Source organism: Passer montanus, unplaced genomic scaffold (assembly GCF_014805655.1).
Source record: "Passer montanus isolate IOZ18808 unplaced genomic scaffold, ASM1480565v1 scaffold76, whole genome shotgun sequence".
NCBI lineage: Eukaryota > Metazoa > Chordata > Aves > Passeriformes > Passeridae > Passer > Passer montanus.
The window spans coordinates 2,522,087-2,541,801 of NW_024372813.1; the positions used below are offsets into that span (position 1 = coordinate 2,522,087).

At 61.0% G+C, this 19,715-nt stretch overlaps 2 protein-coding genes across 7 annotated transcripts in view; both read left to right on the plus strand.

The window, feature by feature from the left end:
* Nucleotides 1-172: 172 nt before the first annotated feature.
* On the plus strand, nucleotides 173-4,143 carry KLF8 (Kruppel like factor 8). 4 transcript variants are annotated; one of them, XM_039731273.1, is made up of 5 exons: nucleotides 173-241; nucleotides 1,693-2,239; nucleotides 2,836-2,962; nucleotides 3,069-3,202; nucleotides 3,373-4,143. In XM_039731273.1, exons 2-5 carry the CDS (start codon nucleotides 1,717-1,719, stop codon nucleotides 3,552-3,554), a joined length of 966 nt encoding a protein of 321 aa, XP_039587207.1. In that variant the 5' UTR covers nucleotides 173-241; nucleotides 1,693-1,716; the 3' UTR covers nucleotides 3,555-4,143. The 4 variants fall into 4 exon arrangements, with proteins under 4 accessions (XP_039587207.1, XP_039587204.1, XP_039587206.1 ...); XM_039731270.1 differs by lacking the exon at nucleotides 173-241 and adding an exon at nucleotides 1,542-1,596; XM_039731272.1 differs by lacking the exon at nucleotides 173-241 and adding an exon at nucleotides 1,542-1,596 and having other exon boundaries at nucleotides 2,860-2,962.
* Nucleotides 4,144-7,889: 3,746 nt separating this feature from the next.
* Nucleotides 7,890-19,715, plus strand: part of LOC120512686 (Krueppel-like factor 5) — a 29,242-nt gene continuing 17,416 nt past the window's right edge. Inside the window, exon 1 of one of the 3 annotated variants that reach the window (XM_039731267.1) lies at nucleotides 7,890-8,153. In XM_039731267.1, the coding sequence (XP_039587201.1) occupies nucleotides 8,130-8,153 (24 nt within the window). In that variant the 5' untranslated portion in view covers nucleotides 7,890-8,129. Of the gene's footprint in view, nucleotides 8,154-11,082; nucleotides 11,536-19,715 lie in introns of those variants that run through there. The other 2 variants (XM_039731265.1, XM_039731266.1) reach the window with 2 other exon arrangements.

Genomic DNA, 19,715 nt, shown 5'->3' on the forward strand with positions numbered 1-19,715 from the left:
CCCCGCGGGCCCCCCGCCGCACTCCCTCCGTGCCCCCCCGCCGTGTCCCGAGCGGCCGCCGGCGGAGGGTGGAGCGCGGAGGAAATTCCGCGGGGGGGTGTGGCGGCGGCGGCGGGGCGTGACCCCCCCACGCCCACGGGTGGGGGACACGCCGCGGGGGGACGGGCTGGGGACACGGCGGGGACAAAGCGGCGCGGGGGACTGCGGAGGGCGTTTTCCCACGCTCCCCCCCCCGCCCAAGGTCACCCGAAATGCCTCCTTAAGCTGTTCAGGGCTATTAACGGGGGGCGCTAATTATTCCCGGGCTGTGGGGGACAGAAAGTGTTTGGGGGGGCGCACAGCACCCCCAGAGATGTGGGTTTGAGGGGGGACCCCCCGAGCCCCCACCTCGCACCCCTGGCTGGGTTTGGGGTGCGCCGGGCTGAGGACGGAGGAATTCAGTCCACCCATAAAGGGGGGGAGGGTCAGCAATGGTGGAATTTGGGGGGCAACGAGCCCCCCCCGCCCACTTAGCTGCCCCATCCCGCACCCCCTACCCCTGCGGCGCTTTGGGGCACAAGGGACCCCCAAATTTGGGAAGGGGAGGGTCCCCCAGGGCAGGACGGAGTGTCCCTTTTGCACCTCAATGAGCCGGTTTGTGGGGACCCCCGGCTGTGAGGGGCTGGGCCTGGGGGGCTCTGCGGGGACATTGGGGTCCCCAGGTGCGGGGGGCACTTGGGTGTCTGTCTGGGGGTGTCCCCTGGTGTGTTTTGGGGGGTCTGGCTGGAGGGGGTGCTTGGAGGACCTGGGGATGTGTTTTTGGGGGTCCCAGACTGAGCGTGGGGTGTTTGACGGGTGTCTCTCCTTGTTGGGGGTTGGCTGGTTAGGGGGGTGTTTGGCGGGGGTCCCTGGCTGAGTGTTTGTGTTGGGGGTCGCCCCAGTTTGTGGGCACTGGGGGGTCTCTGTCTGGGGCTGTTTGGGGGTGTGTTTGGAGGGGGCTCTGTGCGTTGGGGTCCCCGGGTGAAGAGGTGGGTTCTGGGGAGGGGGGGATGTCCCTGGCTCTTTTGGGGTGTGCTGGGGGGCTCCCGGCCGTGTCTGGGGGTGATTCACGGGGGGCTGTGTTTGGGGGTTCCGTGCCTCTGTGCGTGTGTTGGGGGGTCCCTGCCTGTGGGGGTTCGCGGGGATCCCTGCCCCGAGTGTCGAGGTGCTGTGGGGGACCCGGTTTTATGGGGACGGTGAATTCGGGGCTCCGTGTGGGAGCGGGGGCTCCGTGCCGGTGCCGGGGGCTCGGTGCGGGTGCTTTGGGCTCGGTGCCGGTGCCCGGGCTGCGGGGGGCCCGGGACAGCGCCGGGGGGTCCCGGGGCGGTGCGGGGGGCGACGAGGAGCTCGTTGGGCCGGGGGCTGCCCCGAACCGCCCGCCCCCACGCGTGCCCCGGGACGGTGCGGCGGGGCTGGGGGTCCCGCTGGTCCCTCGGCTGTGTGGCGGTGCCGCGGGGGCGCAGCGCCGGCCGTGCCGCGGGTGGGGCCGTGCCCGGTGCCCCCCGCGGGGACCCAGCCGGCCCGGCGACCCCCGGCTGGCCCCACGCCCCGCCGGAGCCGCCCCGAGGCGCCGCCCCGGTCGGTTGGTTGGCGAGAGCCCGTTAAAAAAACCCCTTCGCCCCCGCCCCGTGCCTCAGTTTCCCTGGCTCCTCACGGACTGCGGGTCTCTTGCAGGGCCAGGGGAAGGCGACGCCCGCCATGAGCTCGTCGGCGCTGCTGGCTGAGGGCCCCCTCGACCCCCCGGTGCTGCTGGCCGACATCAAGACGGAGCCCCCCGAGGAGCTGCTGGCCAGCGACTGCAGCCAGCCCCAGGCCGAGCCCGTCGATCTCTCCCTCAATAAATCCAAGGTGGCTCCGGCCTCGGCCCCGCCGCCACCGCCCCCCACCTCGGTCCAGTCTTCCCCCATGCTGGTGGCTCCCCCGCTCCCCGCCTCCAGCACCGTGTCCATCCCGCCCTCCGGCCTCAGCTCCACCTCGGCCATCCCGGCTGTCCTCTCACCCGGCTCCATCCTGGCCTCGACGCAGGGCAGCGGCGGGCAGCAGATCCTCCACGTCATCCACACCATCCCCTCCGTCAACTTGCCCAGCAAGATGGGCAACCTGCAGACCATCCCCGTGGTGGTGCAGTCCCTCCCCGTCGTCTACACCACCGTGCCCACGGACGGCGTCACCGCCATTACCGTGCCCCTCATCGGGGGGGACGGCAAGAACGCTGGCTCTGGTAAGGGCACCTGGGGGGAACGCTGGAATCGGGGGGTGGGGGGTGTGTGTCCTGACTTGTGGAGGGGCACCCTCGAAGGGGGATCTCATTTTTCGCTGTGGGGCGTCCCTGCCACCGCCATGTGCCACTCTCATGCAAAACCTCTCAGCCCCCAGCCTGTGCCCCCCAGGGGACATGGGGAGGGCAGGGACACACAGGGCATGGCACTGCCTGTTCTCCACCCATCCTGCTGCTGGCAGCCTGCCCTGCCCTTCCCACTGGCTGCCTGCTGCCAGCAGCTCTGGTTTCAACTCAGCTGCTCCCTGTGCCCCCCACAATTCCCCTTTCCCAGGACATTCCCAGCTTCCCACCTTATCCGGGGTGGAGGACCTGGATCTGCCCTGCTCTGGGCAGGAGCAGGCAGCCCAAAGTGGTGCCCCCGAGTTGTTTGCTCCCTTTGGGGATTCTCCCTCTGCCCACTTGGATTTGATTCTCTGTAGGGACGGGCTGTGCCAGGAGCTCTGCAGGAGCAGGGAGGAGGCTGCACCCTGATGTGGGGTGGCTGTTTTGGGATGTCTCTGCTCTGTGCTCACCCCTTGCCCCTTTGTGCCCTAAAGCTTTCCTTTCCCGGACCCCTCCAGTGAAAATGGACCCCGGCTCCGTGTACCCCATGGACATGAACAGCGACAGCGAGGACAGCGCCTCCGAGAGCGGCCCGGCGCCTTTCCAGGACCTCCAGAGAGAGTGAGTCTCCTCCTGCCTGTGCCTCCCCACCCTTTTATCCCCCCCCAGCCCCCCGTGGGCTCCGTGGGCTGCGGGGCCGTGGCTCCAGCTCTCCCTGCTCCCGCAGGCCGGCGGCGCGGGGCCCCAGAGCCGATTCCCCGGACCTGAAGAAGCGACGCATCCACCAGTGTGACTTCGAGGGCTGCAATAAGGTCTACACCAAAAGCTCCCACCTCAAAGCCCACCGGAGGATACACACAGGTAGGGGTGGGATCCGTGTCCCTGCATTCCCCATGGCGTGGTGCCGTGTCCCTGGGTGGCCCTTTGGGAGTGCTGTGTGGAGGTGCTGAGGGATTCCCCGTTGGGAATTTCTGTGAGGGCTTTGGGGGCTCGTTGTGGCGGCGCTGACCCCTCGGTGCTCCCCTGCACAGGCGAGAAGCCCTACAAATGCACGTGGGAAGGCTGCACCTGGAAGTTCGCCCGCTCCGACGAGCTCACCCGGCACTTCCGCAAGCACACGGGCATCAAACCCTTCCGCTGCTCGGACTGCGACCGCAGCTTCTCCCGCTCCGACCACCTGGCCCTGCACCGCCGGCGGCACGTCATGATGTGAGCGGTGCCCGCGGCGCTGGGAGCCGGCAGCGCCTCCCTCCCTCCCTCCCTCCATCCATCACACCCCGCGGCTCTGCGGGGCGGGGCGGGGACCGCGGCAGCGCCGGGGCCGTGCCCGCTGCAGGAGCCCCGCCGGCACGGCACGGGACGGCAAACAATGGATTCTGGACTGCTGCCCCTTCTCTCTTGTCCCCAGCTGTTTTTATTCCTGGGTTTGTCCTCGCCTGGAGGCTCCTTGACTCCTCACCTGGAATTCACCCAGCAGCTGCCTCCGGCTCTTCAGCCTCCTGCCCGTTGTTGTCCCCGTGTGCTCCCTGTCTCCTGCCCCTGCAGTGCCTGGGGGCCGAGGCAAGGACGGGGGGCAGGTGATGGGGTGATGGGCCCCTGTGGAGGAGCTGATGGCCATTCCTGCTCCATCCCCAGACTGTCCCAGCAGGAGAAGGGACATCACCTCTCTCTGCGTCCCTCAGCACGTGCTGGGCTTCATGGGAAGTGCTGGGTGTACAGAGAGCCAGGAGGAAAAGAGGAATCAAGAAAGGGGGAAACAACCCAACAGTGACCCACAAACAAGACCATCACCACCACACAAAGGGAAACTTTGTGAAACATGGAACTTTTATTTTATGGAATTCTACAGGGGGTGGGACAGGGTGGGGGGGACGAGGGCCAGCAGCTCTCGGGTTTTTTGGAAGGCTCTGGGCCACTTGAAGTGTTTCTAAGTTAAACCAGCGGCTGTGGCCACACGCTTTGCTTTTTAATAATGGTTTTTGAGGAGTGTTTCTTCATCCCTCCCAGCCAACCCCCCTGGTTGCTGAGAGGGTGTCAGGATTTAGGGTTGGGTGGTGGGAAGGGTGATGGGGACCATGCTCAGGGCAGTCCCTGCAGGGAGTTCCCAGACTCCCTCTGAGCTGGTGCTTTGCCCTGGCTGTGTGGGGATGGTGAACTGGTGTGAGAGGGGCTGGGGGGGCACTTCAGGGACCTGAAAACAACTCCCAGCTGCTTGGGAAAGTGCTTTTCCTCAGCTTCCCAGCCAGGGTGTGCCACAGGCAGAGCTTGTCCCTGGCCTGAGGTAGTCCCTGACCCCCACGGCCTGAGGGAGAGGCTGGCTGGGAACAGAGCCACTGCCCCTGGCCACGGCCACCCCACCCTGCAGGCCTGGCCAGAGTGGCTGAAAGCTGCCACGTGGGGAATGTCTGGTCAGATCTATTAATGGCAGGAGGCACCACGGATTGGCCTGGTCAGGGCGAGGGTGTCACCTCCCACAGGGGACAGGGACCAGGCAGAGCTGTTCAAGGCATTCTGTGTCCAGAGGAGGGACTGAGGGGGTCCCAGTGCCCTGAGCTGGATGAGCAGGAATGATCTTGAATGAACTTGAGCAGGATCTCCTGCTCCAGCTGGATCCCTCCAAATCCCTGTGGGACCTGGTGGGATTCATCTGAGAATCCTCCAAGAGTTGCTGTTGCCATCACAAAGCCTCTCTTGATGATTTTGAATGGTTTTGGGACTCCAGGAGGCCCCAGCTGGCTGGAAACTGGGGACTGTTGTCCTGATTTTCCAGAAAGGCAAGAAGGAGGACCCCAGAACCCACAGGCCTGTCAGTCTCACTTCAGTGCCCAGTAAAATCATGGAAAACATGATTCTGGGAAGTATTGGAAGATACCTGGAGAACAACACAGTTATTGGTGACAGCTCCATGAGGGGAAAGTCCAGCTTGTCCAGCCTGATTTCCTTCCACAGCAGGGTATCCCACCTGCCTGATAAGGAAAGCCAGGAGATGGAATCCTCTTGGACTCCAGCAGAGCTTTTGATCCTGTCTCTGCCAGGGTCCTTCTGGACAAACTGTCCAGGCTGCAGCTGGATGAACACATGGGATGGGGGAGCAACAGGCTCCTGGGTTGGGCACAGAGGACGACAGAGTGGGGTGACACCAGCCTGGCACCTGTCATTACTGGGGTTCCACAGAGCTCCAGCCTCATCCCCGTTCTCTTCATCATCCTGATGAACAACCCAGATCTGGGACTAAGGAATAATAAGGAAAAAAATCTCCAAATTCTTCAGTTGAAGCTTTTTGGGGATTTTGCACGAAAGATGTCCTATTCCAGAGAGAAAAATTACCAAAAAAAGGATAAAAATACTCCTTACAGAAATGAAAAAAATCCTACTTTTGGAGGATTTGAGAATTCTGTCACCTTTTGAAAGGCCCCGCGGCGCCACCTGGGCTCGGCCGAGGGTAGAGCTTCTTAAAGGGCCCGGCTGGGTCCCCGCGGGGGGCACCGGGCACGGCCCCACCCGCGGCACCGAGGGGCAGCCGAGGGACGAGCGGGACCCCCAACCCCTCCGCACCCCGCGCTGGGGCCTGGGGCACGCGTGGGGCACCCGGCATGAGGCCAGCACGGGCACCCCCTGCCCAAACCGGCTCCTCCTCGGGGGTGTCACTGGGGGTGCTGGCACCCCCAGGCAGAGACTGGGGCTCCCTTTGGGGGCACAGGGTGCTGGCACTGTGTGCCAGGCCCGGGGGGTTTCCTATGGGGGTGCTCGGGAGGTGCCCTTTAGGGGGACGGGGCGCTCTTTGGGGGTGCTGTCACCCTGTGTTAAGGTTCAGGGTGGCACTTTGGGGCACTGGGGCTCTGTGCTCGCCCTTTTTGGGGTGCTGGGGTGACCGTCCCGTCCTTCATTCCCCGGGTTGGTTGTGGGGTGCCGCCCCTCCTGCCCGCCCGCAGTCCGTGAGCGGGGCTGGAGCCGGGCGGTGCCCGGGGCGGCTGGGCCGGGTCCCGCGGGCGCTGCTGTCCCCGGCGGGCGCTGCTGTCCCCGAGCCGCGCTGCTGTCACCCGCCGGCCGCGCTCGGGCACCCGGTGGCGCCAGCGGCCCGCGCTGGGCCACGGCCGGAGGAGGAGCCCAGGGATTCCCGGCCTTTGGGAATCTCCCCGAGCGCCCGGGGGCCGCCGCGGCGGCGCTGAGCCCTCGGGGCTCCCCCGGTTCGGGTCAGAAGCCCGTGGGGAGGCTGCACCTCGGAGTTCCGCAAGCACGGGGCCATCAAAGCCTTGCTGCTCGGACTGCAGGTTCTTGTGCCGGCAGGGACTGCTGGCACAGGCTGGGCTGGCAGGGGGAAGGGGGGGACAGCCCCCAGGCCTCGGGAGGAGCTGCAGAGGTCTGGGGGTCACGCAGGGCCCTGTGCCAAATGCACAAAGGGACAGCGGTGTGTGGGCATCACCCTGCAGCTGGAGATGATGCCGACACCCTGCCACACAGGAGCAGGTGCCAACCCCTCCCCAGGGGCTGGGGCTGCCATCCCGGGGTCCCGGCTGTGCTCCCTCCCAGCCCTCTCTCCTGGCTGAGGCCCTGAGGGCTTTTAATTTCTCAGCAGCCCCACTTGAGATCCCCACCCACATCCCTGGGCCCATTTAAGCTCGGCCTGGGGCCTCCAGCTGCCCCCTGTGCTGTCCTGAGCTGTCTCAGCCCTTTCCACAGCCACGGCCCCCCTGGCTCTGACCCTGACCTGCCCCATCCCTGTGACCTGGGACTGTCCTGCAGCTCGTGCCAAGGGCAAGGTGAACCCCAGGGAGGGCTGTGCCACCCCTGTTCTGGGCACAGGTGGTCCCTGAGCTTCAGCAAAGCCCCTCTGGCAGTGGCTGCCAGACGCTGTGGCATGAGGGGCACACCCAGCTCCACATCCCCTGGGAATTCTCCAGTGCCTGGGGTTGTGCTTGGTGGGAGGCCAGAAAACCTTCCCAGTTGTTTTCCAGGCTCGGCAAAGGTCCAAGGTGGGGTTTGGGGGAAAAAAGGCCAATACCAGCCCCTTCCTCCAACCCTGAATTTTTGTCCTGGGAATGCACCTCAGTCTCAGGCCTTTCTGCTTCCTCAGCTCCCTCCTCCTGTCCCAGGAACCCTGGAGGAGCTGCTCCATCTCCCAGTGCTCCCCCACTGCCTGACTGGGGGTACTGGGGGCCTCCCCATCGCCTCTGGGCTCTTTCCCCATCCCCTGCCTGCACTTTTCCTGGCTGGCAGAAGAATTTAGCAATCCCCAAAGTGCTTCCCTGTGAACCAGCAGTGACTGGGAGGGTTCTGCAGCCTGCTGGGGGGTCCTGCCAGCTGGTGGCCCCCCCGTGTCCTGGGGTGACTGGGGTGACAGTGTCCTGGCTCTGGGATCCCCGCGGTCCCTGCGGGCCGTTCCTTGTCCCTGTCCCTGTCCCTGTCGGGGGTGCCGGGGCCTCTCCGCCCGCCCGCCCGGCACTGCTCAGACTGGTTTAGCAAGTGGATGGGACGGGGCGGCCGCTTTTCTTTTGAAGGGCTCCCGGGAAGCATTTGATGGCTGGAAACCTCCGAGGAGGAGAAAGGAAAAGACAAAAATAGGTGGTTTTGGGTTTCGGTGGGGGAGCGGGGGAGGCGCGGGGCTGCTCCGGCAGCTTTGCAGACCTTTGTGTGCCGGGCGTGGGGACAGGCGAGCGGGGCGTCCCCGGCCAGGGAGCCCGAGCAGCGCCCGGCCCGACCCGGGGCGTCCCCGGCCAGGGAACCCGAGCAGCGCCCGGCCCGACCCGGGGCGTCCCGGGCCAGGGAGGCAGAGCCAGAGCGGCCCGGGATGTCCACCACGGCCCCGAGAGAGGTGGGTGCTCCGGGGTGGCTGGGGGGGTTCGGGGTGGCAGCAGGGAGGGGGGAGCTGCTGCAGGAGGGAAACAGGGCCAGGGACCCCCAGGCAGGGCCTGGCCCCTTCCCCAGCCCCCCCTCCTGGGTGGGAGCTGAGTGGGGGCTCTTGGGGGTCCCTTGGGGTGAGGGTGGCTGTGGGGATGCTGGGGCTGCCTCTGCCTCTGCCTGTGCCTGGCATCATGACGGGAGTGGGAGCTGAGGTTTGCTTCCCAGTCTGATACAGGTTTCCTCAAAATTCGGTGCCTTTCTTGCCTTTTACCTCAAGTCTCTGTAATCCGGGGCTTCACCTGCCTCCTGCTCCCTTGTGAGAGGAGGACCTGGCTGTCCTTCCTCCCCATTCCCATGGACCCGGGATCAGGGGCTGGCTCCCCAGTTCTCCCCCAGCAGCCCCAGCCCCTGGGCTGGGACCCCCTTTCAGCTCCGTGCGGCCCCTCCATCCCTCCCTGCACAGGAGCTCCCTTCCCAAACCCCCTCCAGCCTCTCGCTGTCGGCTTCTCAGAAGGGAATTCTGCGTGCTACAGGGAGGAAAACGTGAGCGGTGTGGGGAGGGGAGTGCGCTGGTGGCCGGGTCACAGGGAGCCGCCCTTATCTCTGTGCCACCGCGGGTGGCACGTGGGGACACACCGGGACCGGCGGGACCTCGGGGCAAAGGGCCGGTGGCAGAGAGAATCCACGATTCCCCAAGGCCGTTCTCCCGGGGCAGATAAGGGCGCTGCCTGCGTTTGGCCCATCCCTGCGAGGAGGGGCGGCTCTGCCTTGGGGAATCGTGGATTGCTCCCTGCTGGGCAGGAGCAGCCTGGAGAGAGCCCTGCCCCTGGGATTCACCTGGCTGCGCATGGGATGGAGAGAAAGGGAACACATTTGGTTTTTATAATGGAATCATGGAACGGTTTAGGCTGAAAGAACCTTAAAGCTCATCCCATCCCAACCCTGCCATGGCAGGGACACCTCCCACTGTCCCAGGCTGCTCCCAGCCCCAGTGCCCAGCCTGGCCTTGGGCACTGCCAGGGATCCAGGGGCAGCCCCTGCTGCTCTGGGCACCCTCACCACCCTCACTGCAAACTTCCCCTTTCCCCGTGTGGTCCTGCAGGGCTGGTGACACATCCCCCTGTCCCTGGCAGCCCCTTGGAGTGCTGGTGAGAGTTCAGCAGCAGCACAGCTTCCCTGGAGAACAAAGCAAGGCCTGAGCTGTTCCTGTGTTTGCTCTCCCAAGGGCTCACAGGCTCTGCTCCCTGGGATGCTCAGCCCCCCAGCTGATGTTTTGGGTCCCTGGTGTGGGGTGGCAGCTGTGACACCAAACCTCTGCTGTGGCTCCTGCTTTGAGCAGTCACAGGTCCATGTGAGGGCCCTGGAGTGGCAGGAATGCCATGGGAACAAGCATTCATTCCCTGCCCTGGCAGCACTGCTGCTTTCCCTTTGGCCAGGGGGTAGAGTAGCCTCGGCTCTCCCTCCACTCCTGTGGTCCCCTGGAGCTGCTGGGATGTCCCCAAGGTGGTGACAGCAGCGTCCCTGCCTGTGTGGGATCCTGCCTGGGACACCCAGGGAAGTGGGGAATCTGGGGCTGATTTGGGATGGGTGATGGGTGAACACAGTGAGGATCCAGGGGAGGGGCTGGGGACAGTTGGGGCTGCATTATCTGGAGCAGAATGGGTCTTTTTTTTTTTCCTGTTCTTTGCCAAAAAGGTAATTTTTATTCCCTTGTATCTCTGGATCTTTACACTCCTTCCTTTCCAGAAGTGAAACCCAAACACAGTTGCCCGGTGTCTCCATATGAACTCTGTTCCCTCCTACCTGTCTGTGCTTTTCCAACTGTTGCTTTTCTTTTCCTTCAGTATTTGTCCCTTTTATTTTTGATCCTTCACTTTTATTTTTGATCCTTCACTTTTTCTCCCTGGGAATGAGAAATGTGAACAAGGAGGAATTTCCTCTCAAAATTAGTTTTGATGCAAAATTGACCCATTCATGGAAAAATGGCATTTTCTTATTGAAAAGTACCCATGTCTGTAAACAACTAGAATGTCCCCCTTGTTTCAGTGCAGGGGACTGAGTCTGGGGACACTGGCCCAGCTGGGGGGTGTTCCAGGCCTTGGGGTTGGGGACTGACCCCTCCATCCTGGTGGTGCTGGAGCTGGCTGGGCCCCGTGGCTGATGAGGCTCCTGGAAGGGCTCAGGGACTGGGATTGAATCCTGGAGTGCTGGAACTTCCTGAGCTCCGTGTGGGAGCACGCTGGTGACAGATCTGGAAACCTGCTCAGGGTTGGGATTGGGGTTAAATCCTGGGGCTTCCTGAGCACTCTGTTGGAGCATGACTGGTCATGGAGCTTGGGTTTGGGATTGGGGATTGAATCCTGGAGTGCTGGAATTTCCTGGCCTCTCTGTGCGAGCACAGCTGGTGACAGAGTTTGGGATGGGGATTGGGGATCAAATCCTGGGGTGTGGGATTGTCCTGAGCTCGATGTGGGAGCACGGCTGGTGACAGAGTTTGGGATTGGGATTGGGGATCAAATCCTGGGGTGTGGGATTGTCCTGAGCTCGATGTGGGAGCACGGCTGGTGACAGAGTTTGGGATTGGGATTGGGGATCAAATCCTGGGGTGTGGGATTGTCCTGAGCTCGATGTGGGAGCACGGCTGGTGACAGAGCTCCCAGTGACCCGCTTGGGATTGGGATTGAATCCCGGGCTGTGGAAGCTTCCTGAGCTCCCTGTCGGAGTGTGGCTGGTGACAGAGCCTGGGGTTGAGATTTGAGTCCTGGGGTGCTGGAGCTTCCCAAGCACGTTGTGGGGTCACGGCTGGTGACAGAGCTCCTGGCCACCTTCTCAGGGTTGGCATTGGGATTGAATCCCGCGGTGTGGGATCTTCCCGAGCTCCCTGCCAAAGCACACCTGGTGACAGGGCTTGGGGTGCTGCAGCTCCCCGGGCTCCCTGCCGGAGCTCCTCTCGCCCTTTTATGCTCGGTGTCCCGGCGGGGCCGGCGCCGGGAGCCTGATTGGCTCCGCATCACCGCGCCGCTTCCCGGTGCCGTTTCCTCCTCCCGCGGCCAGGTAGAGCCTCCCGCGGCCAGGTGCAGCTCCGACCGCCGCCGGCCTCCCCGCGCAGCTCGCTCCGGCTCGCCCCGGGCCTTTTCCCTTCCCCTGCCTTGTTTCTGCCCGTTTCCCCGTTCCCCGGGCCGGGCCCGTCCCGGCGCGGGCGCGGGGGGATGAGCGGCGGGCTGGTGGACGCCGCGGTGTTGGCACCGCTCAAACCCGTCAGCATGTCCGGGGAGCCCAGCGAGGACAGCCCGGTCTTCGAGGACATCAAAGCCCCCTCGCGGCCCCTGGAGACCCCTCCCGAGCTGGCGCAGGTAAGCGATGGGACGGGGCCGCTCCCGCCCGCTCAGGTGCTCCCGGAGCCTCGGGATTTGGGCTGGATTCTGCTTTGTTTCTCCCGTCGTTGCTGCGACACCCCCGTGGCCCCGTCGGCTCCCGCTTCCCCCCGCGCTGGCTTTTCTCACGGGCGTGTTGGGTTTCGTTTGGGAATTTTGGTTTGGGTTTTTCGCCTCCCGTCTGCCTTCAAAACTCGCCGGCGTCCGTGTGGGGTTTGCTCCCACTCCGGGGTTCAGTCCCTGTCCCCTGGGGTGGCAGGCCAGGGGGTGTCCAGGGGCTCTCCCACCGGGAAGGGTTTTGGGATCTGGATTGCTGTGCCTGCGTGTGCTGGACGGGACACGGGACCTTATTTTCCATTTTATTTTATTCTCTGTACTTTTCCGCCACCACGGCGGAGAAGGAATGCTCCTTGAGATTCCCTGGCAGCGTTCCCCCCAGATAAAGCCCGGGATAAGGCTCTGGGGTGTTCCCGCAGGCCCACCCCTCTCCCGGGCCCTGCTGCCCACCCCGTGTGGGGGGACCAGGCTCCGTGTCCCACCCCGAGCCTCCGGCCGCTCTTCCTGGTGGGAAGGAGGGTGAGGCAGGCCGGGCCGCACCCTGGAGCCGAGGTTTCCCCTTTTCCCGCTCCGTGGGGCGCGGGGTGCCCGGGGTAATGATTAACCCCAACCCCACGGCCCCAGCGCCATTTTGGTCGGGGCGGGAGCGCTGCGGGCCCGGCCCCGGGGCCCTGCAGGGACCCCCCCCGGCTGCTGCTCCTCCGGAGACCCCCGGGAGGCCACCCCAGCCTGGGGGGCACCAGCCGGGCTCGGGGCCACGTCCCCACTGCCCCTGCTCTGGTTCCCACGTCAGCGGCGTGCCAAGGGCCATTTTGGGGCTGTGTCCCACAGAGGGAGGTGAAGGCCCTGGCTCCATCCCTGGATTTCCTGGAGCTCCGGGATCCACTGGGGCTGGCAGTGGTGCTCGTGGGTGTGGGCTCCTCCCTCCCGGTGGGCTTCCTGCTCCTCCATGGGGGTTCAGGGATCACCTGGATCAGAGCTGGGTGGTGGTTCTTGGACAGCTGGGGTTTGTCCCCAGGGCCTGTCCCGGGGGGAAGCTGTCAGCTCCCTCCAAACCCCCCAAAACGGGCTGGACAGGGTGAGCTTGGCTTCTTGCCTTTTTCCATCCAGGTGGGATGAGGCAGTGCGGCCATGGCTGGCTCTGAGCCACCTCCTGTCCCCCTCATGGGGACACCCATGGCTGGGGACACCTTCACCCCACCCCATCCCTGCTGTGCTTCCAGGGGAAAGGCAGTTTCTGCTCCCAGTTTGATCCCACTTTGCTCTGGGGTGGTGGCAGCTGAGGGGTGGCCTTGGAGGTGTCACCCTTTGCCACTGACCCTCCTGTGTCCCCTTCTGGGCAGTGGGATCCTGGGACAGCGGCTGTGGAGCCGAGCAGGTCCCATGGATCCCGTGGATCCCCAAACCCTCGCAGGGAGCAGGGCTGTGCTGGGACACCCTAAGAGCCCCGGGCTGGACCCCAGAGCCCCCGGGCAGGAGTTTCCACGGCCTGGCCGCTGTCTCCCGGCGCGTTCCAGAGGCTGTGGCGCTGTGGGAGCCCTGCCTGGAGGCTGGAGGAGCTGCAGCGCTGCGAAGCCTTTGCTCCAGAGGGTTTTTATCAGCTTGACAAGGCTGGTGCCAAAGGCTGTGACCTGTCAGGCTCCAGCTCGGGGCAGTTCCCGCTGCTCTGGCTGCCCGAGCTTGGGAAGAGGCAGGAGCAAATCATCCCTGTGGTTTCAAAGTCCCACTGCCATATATCCCTGTAAAATTGCTTTTCAGATGGGAGCTCTTTGCTGTTGAAAATTTTATTGAATCGGGCTCAGGTGGAAACAAATCCTTTGTGGAATTTCCAATCAAATTTTCCCTTTCTTTGTCTTTTCCAAAAAACCCAAACCAAAACCAAACCAAAAACCCACAAACAAACAAACAAAAAACCTGAGAAAAGAGGAGGGAAAAGGGCTTGTGAGAGAAAAGGACTTTTCCTTCCTGATTTGAGTCAGATCAGTCAGAAAAAGCATTTTCCTCTTTAAATCTCCAGTGGCTCATGCTGGAGGGAAAAATAATAATAATTTTATAATTAATAATAATCATCATCATAAAAACAAAGGCAGTAAATAATAATGATGATAATAATAATAATAATAACAATAATAATAATAATAGTAGTAGTAGTAGTAGTAGTAGTAAAGCAAAAGTAATGTCCAGGGAGCATTTCAGGAGAGGAGGAGCTGATCCTTTGTGTGGCTGTCGGGTTCCCTGGATGAGTGAGGGCCCTGGGGGATTTATCCTTGCTCCCACCTGGCTGCCACAGCATTCCTGGGCACCTGGGGCTGGAGAAGCAGCCCGGGATCACCCGGGGCCTGGGGGGACAGGGCAGGAATTGGCTCCTCCAGGCTCCCCGGTGGCTGTGGAGGTGTCACAGGGCTCTGCCACCCCTGTCCTTGAGGGCTTGGGAAGACAATCCCTGTGTCCCTTCCAGCTGGGAATTCTGGTGTTGGAGGCTCCGGGGCTGTTGAGAGAGGGCAGGAGCTGCTGGAAAGAGACAGAAGGACAAACCCCAACCCTGTCCCTCGGTTTAACCCCTTCCTGCCTGTGCCAGGCCCCAGGGCAGTGGTGGTGGTGAGCTCCCAGTGGGGCTGAGGCTGTGTGGGAAACAAGGAAGGTGCTGATGAGTGGGGAAAGGGATTTTCCTTGGCTGCAGGCTGAGGAACAGCAGCAAAGGGCTCCCTTTGTGTTCCCTGATCCCAGTTCCTGCCCCACAGGCACTTCCCCATTCTGTCCTTGGCTCCCTCTGGGCTGGGGGGTGCTCAGGAGGAATAAAACTTCTCCAGCATCTGGGAGGTGCTCAGACACATCAGATGGCATCAGGAAAGTGCTGTTCCCAGAGCTTTTCCTGGCACTTCTCCTCCTCAGTGCTGGGAATGGCACTGCCAGAGCCTTCCAGCAGCGTGGATGAACTGTGGAACAGGGTGCGAGTGCTGGGGGCTCCTCTGACTTCACCTTGGATCTTGGCAGGGATTTTGCTCCTGGATCACAGGAGAAGCTGGATCCAGCATTTTTAGGAATGCTCCAGCTTTCAGGGGGTGTTTCAGTCCTGCCCTGTCCCTGTGCCACGTCCTGCACCTCCTTTGGTGCATCCTGCTCATGAATGTGGCTGTGGTGGCTTGAGGGTGGCTGTCCCTTGGAGCAGGGATGGCTTTTCCTGCTTCTTGGTGCTCCAGTGCCTTGGAACCAGGGTGATGGGTCCTGGTCAGGGCCAGGAGAGTCCTGCCTTCCATAAATAAAGCTCCTTTACTTTTTAGGAGAGATGTTGGAGTGCCAGCACAGCTCCCAGGGGATGATTCATTTCCTTGGAATCTCAGGAGCCGCAGGCAGGGAATAAATTTGGCTTTTCTGCAGGAAAGGGGAGATGGCCGCTTTGAAATTTCGCTCTGGACCTGGAATGAGATGCCTGGGGATAATTCCCTCCCTTGGGGATCCTCCTGGCTTTGGAGAAGGGTTTAGAAATTCCATGGAAGTGTGCAAATCCATTTCCACAGGTGCTGGCAGCCTGGGCAGGCTCCAGGGAGTGCAGGAATGGGGTGGGGAGGTGGGAAGTTAAATGTTGCCAAGGAGGAACGGGAGCACCTGATCCCTCTGACACGAGGATGGGTTTGGGAGCTGGTGGAGCCTTGCATGAGGGATCTCCAGAGGGAGGGAGCCTTCCCTCTGTTTTGCTTCGGGATCAGCTGATCCCAGTGTTTTGGGACCAGCCCGTGGATTTGCAAGTCTGATGAGCTTTGTGCCTGGCAGGTGTCTGCAGGGCCACAGGGAACTGGGAGACATTCCCAGAAAGGATCTGTTTATCCCTCTAATTTTTTCAGAAGACCCTCAGGAGAATCCCCAGCCCAGGGGTGTGCCAGGGGTTGGTCCCACGGCAGAGCAGCTCCAGAGCCTGCAGGGAGCCCTGGGTAAAACCAGTGAGCCCAAACCCGGCACACCTGGGGGCTTCATCCACAGCAATCGGTGTTTGATTTTTCTGGAGGCTCCAAACCCCACCGAGCTCCCCGGGCGGGGCGGGATGGAAGGAGAGAGGGATGGAAGGAGCAGCTCCTTGCAGCAGAGCAGCTCAGCCGAACTTTGAGCCGCGGGGCTCTGGCCCGCTGGGACAAAGGCTGATTGTTCTGCTCGGGAAGGAGGGAGCGAGGGAAGGGATGGGGATTCCAGGTGTGCCGTGCTCGTCCTCCTCCCTGCGACCTGCCATCCGCTTGGATTAGCAGGAAAAGCGCCTGGCGGTTGGTGTTTTCTTCCTTTTTGGAAAGCGGGGAAAGGAGGGAAGGAGCGGGCGCTCGGGTCTCCCTCGGCGGCTCCTCCCGAGCGCTGTGTGGGAGGCACACGCCGTCAGCCGAACTCGCTGCCCGGCTTTGGGGAATGCATTTCTGGCCCGTGCATCACCGCCCGGGAGCTTTCCCCCTCTCAAACCTGTTCGGTCACCTCCCGGCGCCGTTTTGTTCTCCTTCCCTGCTCCACTGAGTTCTTTTATCCAACCCATCCACTGCAAATAATCGCACTTACGAGCGTCTTGTGAGCTCGATTACAGTGTTTGCTTTCCTCGTGCTCCATTGGCGAATTCCCGCAGTCACAGGGTCCGGCCGGGCTCTGGGGATTGGAGAACTCGTGTTTACAATTCAGATGTTCTCAGAACTTGAGCTAGCATGAAAACCCTCCAAAAAAAGCCCCATAGGCTGTTTACCACATCAAAGAGCTTCAGCCCCGTTCAAGCTCGGCTTGAAACTCAAACAAAGAATCTTTCATTGAGTTCAGAAATGCTGCGAGAATTCTTGGAAAATTATTGTTTTCTCAGCGTGATGGGGAGGGGCCTTCAAGTTTCCACCCAGAGCAGGATTTTCAAGTATTAAAATGCATTTCAGAACCTCGCTCTTTGTAGGATTTTCAGTGCAAGCAGGGGAAGGGAACGGCAAGGAATTCATCCCAGTGTAGCTGCTCTGAAAACACAGGTCCATCCCGAAAAAGCAGGGTATTATCCATCCCTTATCAGATCCCTCACACCTGAGGTGATTTATCTCATGGGTCTGAACCCATCGTGGAGAGGCCAGAGGATGTGGATCTCTCCAGCCCATCAACCATGGGACTTTTTGTTGTGTATTTATTTACCCAAAATATTTTAATGTTGTCTCTACAAAATCATAATTTTGCTGTTCCTCAGGGACATTTCAGGGAGCCAAACCCAGGAATGGCTGTGTATATTAAATTTCCTCACAATGAGCAGGTTTGGTGTTCTCTAAGGTGTGGAAAAGCCCCACATTTATTGGGAAAATCAGGACATCTCCCCAGCTGCTCATCCAAAACACTTCCGAACGTTTTGTTCTGGGCAGCTTCCAATATTTGGGGGTTTTGTGGTTCTGTGGTGTGGGAGGAACTGCATTAATTTGAGGTTTGCCATCCCCTCGGGGATGCCAGGAGTGTCCCAGTCCTTGTGCTTCCCAGGGCTGGCAATGCCCAGCCTCCCAAATGCTCCTGCTGGAGCTTCTCCAGGGCTCGGAGCCTTCTCCTGGGAGCTGCTGTTGGCCTGTGCCATAATCAGCTTCCCTTCATTAACAGCGACTGGAGACTCCTTTGTACACAGGTGAAGTGTGGAAAGGGAGGGTTTGGGTGGAGGGCCCTGGGTCTGGAGGAAACTCCAGATTTCTGCTCCCAGCACCACACCAGGAGCACAGAGCTCCCTGCTCGTGGCAGGGGGTGGAATGAGGTGATGGTTGAGGTCCTTCCAACCAAAACCATTCCATGATTCCATGAAATACTCAGAACACGTGGCAGGAGTGGACCTGCTGCAGTGTCCCCCCCAGTCCCTGTTCCGGCAGATCTCCTTGGCCTGGGACGTTCAGCCTTGGAAGGAGGGCTGGCCCAACCCAAGGCTGCCTCGGGGTGTGTTTTGTTTTCCCAACTGCTCTGGGAGGAAGTTGGGGCTGCAGGGATGGGGGGAATTTGCTGTCTGCACTTGAAACCTGACCTTGCCCGGGGTCTGCCCGGTGGTTTGCCTGGGAAGAACTGGATTTGTGGCCTCTTTGATGGGATCTGGATGCCAGGAGGGCTCCACAAGCCCAGGCAAGCAGCCAGTGACTCATTCCATTGTCAGCCCCTGGGAACGTGCCTTGGAGAGGAGAGTGAGCTGCCACAGGGGCTGAGGGGGCAGAGTGAATCCCACCAGCTGGGGATGATCCCTGCGAGCTCCAAACCTCTCCCACAGCACCTTCAGGACCTGGGGCAGGGATGTGGAGATGGGGGAACTGGGAGGCTCAAAGACAACCCCAGTGTCCTGTGGGCAGGGACAGGTGGATAAATCTGTCCAGGTAATCCTGGGGATTGTGGCATCCAGGAGTCAGGGAGAGGCAGTTCTGGGCTGGAGCTGAGTCCAGAAGGAGCAGCGGAGCTGCAGGGGGCCCCTGCTCCTGACTAATTCCAAATCCAGTGCTGATTTGTGCCCGTGGAACCCAGGGTTCCTTGAGTGTTTTGGCTGAGGCTGGAGCAGCTCCAAGCTTCTCGATCTTCCAGGAGGTGAAATGACATTAAATCATTTCATTTTTCCCAAAACACCCTCCAAGGAGCTGTAGCAGCTCGCACCAGGAATCAGCCCAGGTCAGCCTCCAGGAGCTCTGATGGAAAACCTCCTTGATTGCCTTCAAATGCTTCACCTCAGCCTTTGCTGAGCAGGAGCAGCCCAGAAATCATGGAGTGGGAATATTCTGAAAGCTGTGGAGGTCCAGCTCCCTTAAATCCTGATGTCCTCCCTTCCCACGCTTTGGGAGTTGTCCTCACACTGCGCGCAGCCATGGGAGAGGGGAGAGGCCATCCCTGATTCCCACCTTCCTTCCAGCTCCATCCAGGGCTCAGGTGGCTCTTGGTGGTTCTGCAGAAGTGGGATCTACCCCAAAAATGTGAATCAACCCCAAAGTCACCATGAGACCCCCTCCACCCTCACCTCTGGAGATGCTCCTGTGTCATTCCCTTCCTGCTCCGTGTCTCCAAGGTTTTGTTATTTTTCACTCCATTTATGGCTTTGTTTTTGAAAAGGTTTCTGCTTGCTGCTGGAGCCTGGCTGTTCCCAGCTGCTCCTCTTCCTGCCCCTTGACCTTGGAGTTGGATGAGGCTGTTTTCCCTGGCTCCCTTGGCCTTTGGGATTGTGGCATGATCCCGGTGATAAATTCCTGAGCTGGATTGCCTTTGAGGGAGCCTTTATCAGCTGCTGGAGGGAAGGAATTGCAAACACAGCCAGCAGGTCTGGGAGCGGGGCTGCCTGGATGGAGATTCCCAGCTTCCCTGGTTCCTGGGAAGCCATCATCTGCTCAGGGAGTTCCAACACAAGGGCAGGAAAGAGCACTGGAATAACCCTCCCCATCTCCTGGGTCAGCCGTGGGCACAAACCTGGGGAATGAATGAAATTCCATGAATGATTTGGGAGCAGCACCTCATCCTGGAGTGCTCTGAACACCCAGCTTTGGGTGGGGTCTGACATCCTTTGTCTGAAGGGAACTGGGGCAGGAAAAGGGGAAATGTCAGGGGTGGGTGATGTAAACCTTGGGCTTGGTCACCTTAGAGGTGTTTTCCAACCCAAATAATCCACAAATGCCTCGAGGGCAGCCCCTCACCCTGGAGCTGCTCAGAGCCCATCCAGGGCCTCCCTGGGCCCAGCACATTCCCACGGGAGCTCGGGTTCCATCTGGGACAGGCTTTGTTGTTTACAGCAGCCAAACGCTGGGCACTTGAAAGGAAGAGTCCCGGGGCTTTCTTTGGTAATCCCGTTTTACAGAGAGTTCCAGGAGACTTGAGGAACAAACAGAAAATAACGTCGATCCAGGTCGGTATCAAACCCAAATGATCAGAGGATCAAATATTTACCCAGGTCAATATTTAACCAGGAGACAATAAATGCTGATATTGAACCAAATCTGGATATAAATACAGGCTATTTATAAAGCGAGCCTGCAAAGGGGCACTGCCAGGGCCGTGCCAAGGGGGTTGATTGATGATTATCCTGCCCATTGTTTGCTGATTCCCTTGGAGGCTGGAGTTTCGTGCAGGTGCACGGAGGAGAAGGAGCCCGGGCTGGGTTGTGGCCCGGCCGT

What these genes read in the sequence shown, in the direction of transcription:
- KLF8 (XM_039731273.1), top strand. Translation starts at nt 1,717, where the DNA reads ATGAGCTCGTCGGCGCTGCTGGCTGAGGGCCCCCTCGACCCCCCGGTG. An exon ending in CGGCAAGAACGCTGGCTCTG is followed by an intron (nt 2,240 to 2,835) that starts GTAAGGGCACCT and finishes TGTGCCCTAAAG; the next exon opens with CTTTCCTTTCCCGGACCCCT. An exon ending in CCACCGGAGGATACACACAG is followed by an intron (nt 3,203 to 3,372) that starts GTAGGGGTGGGA and finishes TCCCCTGCACAG; the next exon opens with GCGAGAAGCCCTACAAATGC.